Here is an 8560-nt window from a genome sequence, read left to right as displayed (position 1 = left end):
CACAATAAGAAGCTGGCCTTCAACCCCTGCCGCCAGCCAAAAGCCAGACATGGGAGTCCTGGGATGCCTCATCACCCATCCACGCAGCCCCTGCCCTGACCTGGCAGGCCGAGCCCCATTCACAGAGGACGAGGAGTCTCCCAGGAAGTTGTTGATTTTCCTGTTCCACTGGCGTACGATGCTGGAGACGGAGCGAGCACCAGACTCAGGCTCAGAGGAGGTGGTGCTGGCCGAGACCTCCGCACCCGAGTCCAGCATGGCTGGCTTCTGGCTCGTCCTGCCTGCGACCCGGTCTGACATGGGCTTGGCGAGACGGCGCAGTGCTGAGACCTGCCCAGAAGAGGGATGGAGGAGAGGGTGTCAGAAGGGCGTCCCCAGCCCAAACCTGTCACTGTCACCTCTAGGTCCCCACGGGACCAAGAGTGGCTCTCTGCAACCATCTCCTACCTGGTTACTGGACCACAAAAATCCTCCCACCCTTTTGGCAAACCCACTTCTAGAGCTGGCGCTGTCTGGAGGATGGGGTGTCCCCAAGCCTAGCGCTGGGGCCAGGACCCCTATGGGGGCTGGGGGCTATGAGGTGCCAAACTGCCCCTCCTCACCTCCTGGGTTTTCCTCCGCAGCACTATTTCCTGCTGCCGCTTCTGAGACTCCAGAGCCCGGATCTGAAACTGCATATGAGAGAGAGAGAGAGAGAGAGAGAGAGAGAGAGAGAGAGCGAGAGAGAGAGACTCCTGGGGTCCTGCCCAGACACCCCAGTGATGGTGGCAGGGCTCCCACCACCAAAGCTTGGGGCTGTTACTTTGGCATGAACAACCTCACTCCTGATTTTAACAGCGAGCTGGTTCCCAGCCTCGAAGCTGGCCCTGATGGCACATTGCCCCCCGAGCATGGCAGAGACCTCTCAGCATCTCCCACAACTGCACTAGGAGCTGCGGGAAGCCCTTGGGAGCCATTCAGCCAGATGGGCTCTGCTGGGGCTGCACAGCCCCTGGTGAGGCCATGGGTGCAGCAGGGCCCTGAGCGTCACCAACTGATATTTATGAGCACCTCGGAGTGCCAGAGCAGGACAAAGAGCCACCCTGAGCCAGCCCAGCCAGGTCCCCACCCTGTCCCCCGCCAGCACAGGGACACCCAGCGACACGCAAGCTGGCTGGGCTCTCACTTCCTGCCGGCGCTGCTCCTTCTTAAGCTGTGCTATCTCCCGATTCCTCTTCGTCTCTGCCAGTCGTCTTCGCTGCTGCTCCTCCCGCATCTGCTTCATCAGGGCAACCTGAAATGGAAAGGCAACGTGGATCCATGCAGGCACCCAACTGTTTCAGGGCACCCACCCACCAGACGGACAGATGTCCTGCACGTGGCACCAGGAATGAAAACATCACTTCTGAGCAGGGGACTTGACCAGGGCATGCCCTCTCTGCCCTGGCACATCCAGGTACCTTTGCCTTCTTCATCTCTGCCACCTCTGCCTGCAGCTTCCTCAGTTCCCGTTCATATCGCGACTGGTTCTTGAGCAGGCGAGCATGCTCTTTCTGGGCTGCTTGGAGCTTTTGCAGGTCCCGGTTCATCTCCTTCAGCCTCTTCTCATAGTCTGCTTTGATCTTGTTGGCTTTCTCCTCCGTGTAGCACTCCATGGTGCCTGGGGGAGCAAGAAGAGGGCTTGCAATGGTCACACGCCCTGAGCTCCTCCCGCACCTACACACCCTGCCTGGAGGTACTGGGCACTGCTCCTTCCCCATCCTACCAGACCTTTTCCTCACCCGTTTGCTCTGGCCCCATCTGGTCTGGGCTCTGTCTGGAAGAGTCGGGTTAGGGCTCAGCGCAGGGTGGGGACAGTGCGTTATAGCACAGCTCCTGGGCTGAGAGGACCTGCAGACCTAGACCTGCAGCCATGGCCATGGGTGATCCTGCCCTGCTGAGCCTAGAGATTAGCTACATCACTAGGTCTCTGGGGTATTCACGTGCCCCTCAGCACCTCAGTGCCCCCAAGTGTTTCCACATCTCACGAAGTGGTGTTCAAGGCTAGAAGAGGCTTCGCCTTGCTATCCTTTCCAGCCACCTCTCCAGCACCAGCGGTGTCAAGAGCTCTTCAGCTGACTAGTCCCACTCCCATGGCAAGACAAGCAGGGTCTTGGGGGTCCCAGGGGCTCAAGCAGAGGCAAGGGGATGGCAAAGGTCTACCAGAGCCAGTGTTGCATGCAGGGGGTAGATGCTTTGGCCCCGAGTCAGCTAGGCAGGAGCAAGGACTGGGGCCTGACGCTGCGGGGATGGCATCCCATGAGCAAGGTGGTTCTCACTGAGGTTCTGCAGGACCCGATCCCGCTCCAGCTGTGTGTCCCGAATCTTGTTCTGCAGCAGGATCAGCTTCTCCTCGTACTGGTGCTTGAGGGTCTGCAGGCGCCGCTGGCTGTTCTCCAGCTCATCAATCAGCTTCTGCTTGATCTCTATCTCACAAGTCAGATCCGCCAGGTCGGCCTGGAAATTCACGGCTGGAGGCCAGTGGGGGATAGTCAGGCTGGGAGGGATGGGGCATCGCTCCCACAACCCCACTGAGCCACAGGACAAGGGGAGGGCAGAGAGAGCCGATGGGAACCCCTGTTGCTGGGGAGCAACAGCACCCCAAGGAGTGTTGGAGACTCCGTGCAGCAACCCTGGTGCTTTTCCAAGCCCCCAAAGGAGATGTGGCCACGGCGTTCCAGAGGTCTCTCCCTTCCCAGGACCAGAGCTCAGTGCCAGGGGACACCAGCAAATGCACCCCCATACCCTGGGCTGTACGCATGGCTCCACACTTTACCCTTCTCCTCTGCATCCGAGTCCGAGTCCACCAGGCTCTCTTCACTGCCTGAGTCCTCATCTTCATCCTCACGTCCATCCTCTTCCTCACAGCCGCTCTCGTCCTGTTCCTCCTCCTCCTCCTAAGAGATGAGTGCCTAACCTCAGCTTGCAGCATGGCCTTGCCCTTCTCTCTGCAGCTCTTCCCTCCTCCAAACATGAGCTCACCCCACAGCAATGGGCTGCGGCCCCCACATCGGGACTCAGCCTCCCCCCCCACAGGATGCCCAGGGGCTGCAGCACTGTTTCTGGACCTCCAGCGTACACTGCTGAGAGGACCAGCTCTGTTCCCCATCCATCTTTGCATCCATCCCCTCCCAGCTGAGTAGCACTGCATTGCCCAACCTGCCCTTCACCTACACTTATTAATCAAGCCCCAAAAGATGTGGGTTCCTTGCTCCACGGCAGGGCTGGCTGGGGACCACCCAGCTCCCCCTGACTCCAGCATGGAGTCCTCAGCTTCACAACCCCACTAGCCTTCTTGCAGGGCCAGGCTGGGCTTGGTTCCTCTCCCACATAGGGCAATGACAATGCTCCATATCCAAACACCCGCCTCAGTATGAGCATGAAGCCTGCTCACCTCTTCCACCTCATTCTCATCCGTCTCCTCCCCGTTGTCCTGCTGCAGTTTCTGCCGCTTCTTAAATGCTTCCTTCTCCGGGCTGGGGAGAGCAGAGGGGCTCTGGTGAGCCCCAGCATGGGGGAGCCCAGGGATGGGTCCTGCTGGGGCTCCCCTTGCCTCCTGCTTTTGGACCCTTTGGTGGAAACAGCCTCTGGGCTCGTGTGGTGGGTGAAAAGGAGACCAAGGGCAAGGCAGCGCTAGGAGGGGAACCCAGGCATCTGGGTTCTGCCTCGGTGCTCTGGATTCATCATGGATGGGAGAAGCAGGATACTCAAAACCCCACAAGGACAGAGAGGGACCGACATGCAGCTTCCCCCTTCCCAACATTGCACAGCAGCTGCCTTCACCTTTTCCTCCTCTGCCTCCTCTCTTTCTTTTTCAGGCGCTCCAGGTCCTGCTTGGCCCGTCGGAGGACATCAGAGGCCTCTGTCTCCACTGGAGCAGCAGGGCTGCACAGGCCAGCCAAGCCCGATGCTGGGGATGAGCCCACAGAGTAGGGGGGCCGGGCAGAGACACGTGAGAGGCTGCGACGCAGAGATTCGTTCATGGACTCGCTCTCCAGAAGCTTCGTCCTAGGGAGTGGAGATAGTATGTGGTCAAAGAAGGGACATCCCACTGTCCCCGGAGGAGGGGATCTTGCCTGATTTTAGGATGGTGTGAACCAGGGACAGAGTCACCACAAAGCCATTCCCATTCACGTTGGCTCAGAAGGTCAGGATGTTGCAAGTCAGGGTCCCACGACTGCGCAAGAGACTGGGATGGACCCAGCTTTGGGGAGCCAGCAGTCCCTAGGAGACACCAGGCACTCCTGCCAGCATCTCTGCCTCCATCAATGGCCACACAAAGGATGACAATGGCCCGGCACCAAGACCAGGACTCCTACAGCCCCAGTGTAGCAGCAATGTAGTCAGCTGTTACTCCATCAGGGCTTATGACTCACCCCAGTGATGCTGGAGGCACGGAGCTGTGAGCCATACCTGGGCTCAGACCCCACCACAGCACCCACTGGCCTGGGGACCCAGGTGACTCACCAGACCTCATGCCTGGCTCACCTCAGCTCTTCAATCTCACGGATGTAATTCTGGATGAGGGCACCAATGGCTTCATTACCATCACCTGGAGGAGCAGAAGCGCAGATGGATCAAGGCAAGACAGGGACTGTACTGCAGCACCCATCCCAGCTACGCTGGCTGGGCTGACCCACCATGCCACACACTAGCCCAGCCTCACCTGCCTTGGCCAGCATGAGATTGGCCTCCTGGCTCATGAGCTGGGTGACCCTGCTGTTGATAGCATCAATGGCCTCCTGCATGGCCTTCACCCGCATGCGCAGGGCACTGTTCTCCTTCTGCAGCATGGCGTTCTCACGGAAAAGGTCGCTGTATCCCTCTGAGCCATCCTCCCCGATGACCCGCTTACCCTGTGGGGACAGGAGAGGAGTCCATGACTGCAGGGCAAGCTGGGAGATGGGGGCCTACCACTGCATCCCTGGGGGCAGCTCCAGCCACCAAAGCAGGGACAGGGACAAATCTAAGGACCAGGAAGGCCTGAGTTCAACAGGCAGAGGGTGAGAGATGCTTCAAGACTTCTCCCTGCCTTAGCATCCCCCAGAGACCTGCCCAAGGTCCTGCCTGTGACAGGGCAGGAGCTGAGCCCCTGTCTCCCAAGCCTCCTGACCTCTCGTAGCAATTACCCCTATCAATAGGGGCAGAGCGTGATAGGCAGGGGGGTCTTTCCCGCTAAAACCAACCCAATTCAAATACAAGGAGGAGGCTTTCTGCTCCTGCCTCCATCCCACCTCTGCAGCCTCACTTGACCACTCACTGCCTTGTACTCCATCAGCTCCATCTGCAGGCGGGCGATCTCAGCCCGCAGGGCACTGATCTGTTGACTTGTCTTGTCCTGGTTCACCACCACCTTGTTCTTGATGTTGCGAGCCCGGTTGGCATACTTGAGCGTGTTCAGGGTCTCCATGAAGTCCCGGTCAGATGGGCTCACGCAGGCGATCATGATGGTTTGACTTGGGGAGGTGAAGGTCAGGATGAAAGGACAGTTTCCCCCACCCTGTGCCAACTCGGCACCTGGAGACCTGGGACGCAGCACAGGCCACATGCCCCCAGACACCCATCCTAGGTCCTTCTGTGTTTTATAACCAAGGTATAAACTGGATTCAGTCCCTCCCAGAGCAGAGCACCAACAAGACCCCATGAGCAACACATCACACAGTATGGAGAAAAGCCAACCACCACCAGCCAGCCCCCACACACCAGGATTGCTGGGGAAGAATGGGCTCTTCAGGGAAGTACCCCCAAAGCAGGTAAGGAATTCAATCCATCGCATGCTGGGCAACACCACTTGCCAAGTCCCAGATTTGCACGGGTTCCAGAGTGTTTTGCACCAGCTAATTCTGCCAAAGCTGGCTAATTCTGCCTGGGACTCATGAATAGCCAAGGTCTTTACATCTGCAAAGTCATGCACTGCCTACCAGGAGGCATCCCCTCCCCGCTCCCCACCAGGCAACCCACGAAGCATTTGAGTCCTGAAATAGCTCCTACATGGCTCCATAGACCCTTGGCCCTATTTGCAGGGGGACAGCCCCTGCAATCCTCTCCCAGGGCTCAGCCCTGGCCTGGGACCCCCTTACCTGTTGCCCCCAAGAGAATCCTGCAGCAGGCGGGTGAGCTTGGAGTCACGGTAGGGCACATGCACAACTTTCTTGCTCTGGTCTCCGAGGGCACTAATGACGTTCCCCAACGCCAGCTACCAACAGAAAGGAAAGGTGTCCCCCCAGATTCAGCCCCTGCTGAGAATACAGCTGTCACGTAGCCAGCACATCAGGCCTGAGTCGCATGCTGTGGCACATGTTTAGGGTAAAGAGGTGAGGCATGGTGCTTCCCTTGCCAGTCTCAGCATTTGCCCCACTTCTCTGGGCTGTGCCTTTCTCCCACGTGCACTGAGGAGCGGCATCGAGCCCTGGAGTTTTTTTAAGCTCAAGTTAGCAGACCTCGACCTTTTGGGGACTTGCAGCCTTGTGCCCAGCTGTAGCCCTCCCCATAGTCCTGCCCTCAGCAGCAGAGCTGTGCCCTCACCACTGGCATTTTGGATCATGCATATTCCTGCCTGCCAGACCAGGTAGCATAAACCCCAGCAGAGAGAGCAGCAACCCCAACAGCCAAGAGAAGCTCCAAGCAGGACCCAAAGGTGTCACAGGCTCCCCCAGGCAGGCCCTGCATCCCCCCCTCCCCTTGCATGCTGGTACCCAGGGCCATACCAGCCCACAATTGATGGAGATGCCTTCCTTCGCTCTTTCACCAGTAGCACCGGTTCGCTTCAGCCTCTCTGAGCCAGCCAGGTCTACGAAGTGAAACTTGGCCGTGAGGGTCTCATACTCGGTGGTGGGTTGGGCACCATCCAGGAGAGTGGTCACCTCCCCGTTCACCTGCAGCCAGGCACACATGGAGAGAGTTACCACCACAGATCCAGAGCGGGCAGGAGCTCCCTTGGCCACACTCGGACATCAGCAAAAGTCCAAGCATTCACCCTCCGCATCCAGCCCTTCATGGATGGGGGAAAGGGTACCAACAGCAGCTTGCTTTGGGCAATCGCTTGGGCCAGACTGTCCCTGCCTTGGACGGGGCTGCTCCAGGGCAGACCTCAGCTCCTATTAAATGCTAAGGCTGGCTATGACTGGAAAGAAGAAAGACAAAGCCCTGCCTCTCTTTGCAAGACTTCAAATCCTCTCCCCTTTCACAGAATCATAGAATCGCTTAGCTTGGAAAGGACCTTGAAGATCATCAGCTCCAACCGTAAACCTAGCAGTGCCAAGCCCACCACTAAACCATGTCCCTAAGCATCACGTCTACACATCTTTTAAATACCTCAGGGATGGTGACTCTACCACTTCCCGGGGCAGCCTTTTCCAATGCTTGACAACCCTTTCAGTGAAGAAATTCTTCCTAATATCCCATCTAAACCTCCCCTGGCACAACTTGAGGCCATTTCCTCTTGTCCTATCGCTTGTTACTTGGGATGTTACGTTGCAAGGGACCCCCACACACTGCCTAGGTATCAGATCCAGGAACAGCCCAGCCATGAGGCAGGAGCACATCTCACCAGCTCCGGGCGGGTGCACACTCTCATCTGGCACAGGTGAATGGTGAAGATGGCGTGGGATCGAGAGCTCTGCACGTTCATCTGGGTGCTGGCGGTGGTACGGGAAAGAGCCCCCTGTTTTAGGCACTGGATCAGCTACAGCGAGATGGGGCAGGGAAGAATGAAACCTTGAAGCACCCTTCTAGGGAGTCAGGACCATACCCTGCCACAGCCCAGCAGGCACACCCGCCTCTCCTTGCATCACCCCAGGGTTGCTCTGTCCCATCCCAGGTGAGAACCCCACCTCGCCTGGCTGTCCCCACATAGCACATCCCTGGCTAGTAGGCACCCAGCTCCCATCCCTCCTCCATGTCTGCCCCATCCTACACCCACCTCATCCTGTGAGCTGATAAGGCGTGATGTGACCCCCGTGGTGTAGATGCTCCCGCTGGCATCCTCATGGATTTTGATGTTGGATTTGCGGTGGCGTGCGTCAGGGTCACGGGCACTGTCAAACAGGTCCAGGATCTCCTCATTGTAGAGCTGAGTGGGGAAGAAGGTGTGGGGTGAGTAGTAGTAAGCAGGAGGCCGCTAGAGCCTGGCACAGCGGGACTGACAGGAGCTGCCCTCTGCCTTCCCGCTGCTGCAGTCCCAAGAGCCAGGAGGACAGGCCGCACAGTTGGGCGTGCATGTGTGTTCACGCACACGTGTGTGCTTAAGCAAGGATGACCGAAGAGCTGGTGTGCAGGCAAGCTCTGACATGCCTGCACGGGTACCCAGCTAGGACAGGATGCCCAGAAGGAACGGTGCATGTGTGCACGTGTGTGCACAGGTGTGCATACATGTGCCTGTCTGCCCCACGAAGCTCTTGAGCTGCAGTCTGGGTTGGTTCTGGTTGCCCGACCCTGTCCTGTTTCTGGCCCACACAAGCAGCTACGTGGGAACCAGGACACTTTCACAGCCCTGTCCCCAGAGCCCAAGCAGACACCCAGGAGCTACACATCCCCCTGGCCT

General features: G+C 58.3%; 1 protein-coding gene across 1 annotated transcript in view; it reads right to left on the bottom strand.

Moving 5' to 3' along the window:
• Positions 1-8560, bottom strand: part of KIF21B (kinesin family member 21B) — a 23920-nt gene that overhangs the window by 12057 nt on the left and 3303 nt on the right. Inside the window, exons 4-18 of the mRNA XM_009698217.1 lie at positions 7940-8089; positions 7568-7702; positions 6726-6893; positions 6099-6214; positions 5279-5474; positions 4685-4874; positions 4507-4570; positions 3802-4026; positions 3413-3494; positions 2795-2912; positions 2298-2489; positions 1440-1639; positions 1166-1273; positions 603-671; positions 101-330 (exon numbers count right to left, since the gene is read on the bottom strand). Of these exons, the coding sequence (XP_009696519.1) occupies positions 101-330; positions 603-671; positions 1166-1273; positions 1440-1639; positions 2298-2489; positions 2795-2912; positions 3413-3494; positions 3802-4026; positions 4507-4570; positions 4685-4874; positions 5279-5474; positions 6099-6214; positions 6726-6893; positions 7568-7702; positions 7940-8089 (2243 nt within the window). The remainder of the gene's footprint in view (positions 1-100; positions 331-602; positions 672-1165; positions 1274-1439; positions 1640-2297; positions 2490-2794; positions 2913-3412; positions 3495-3801; positions 4027-4506; positions 4571-4684; positions 4875-5278; positions 5475-6098; positions 6215-6725; positions 6894-7567; positions 7703-7939; positions 8090-8560) is intronic.

Source organism: Cariama cristata, unplaced genomic scaffold (genome assembly GCF_000690535.1).
Source record: "Cariama cristata isolate BGI_N322 unplaced genomic scaffold, ASM69053v1 scaffold14444, whole genome shotgun sequence".
Lineage (NCBI taxonomy): Eukaryota > Metazoa > Chordata > Aves > Cariamiformes > Cariamidae > Cariama > Cariama cristata.
Note: the sequence above shows the minus strand (reverse complement) of the source record. Positions and strands in the feature narration are given on the sequence as shown.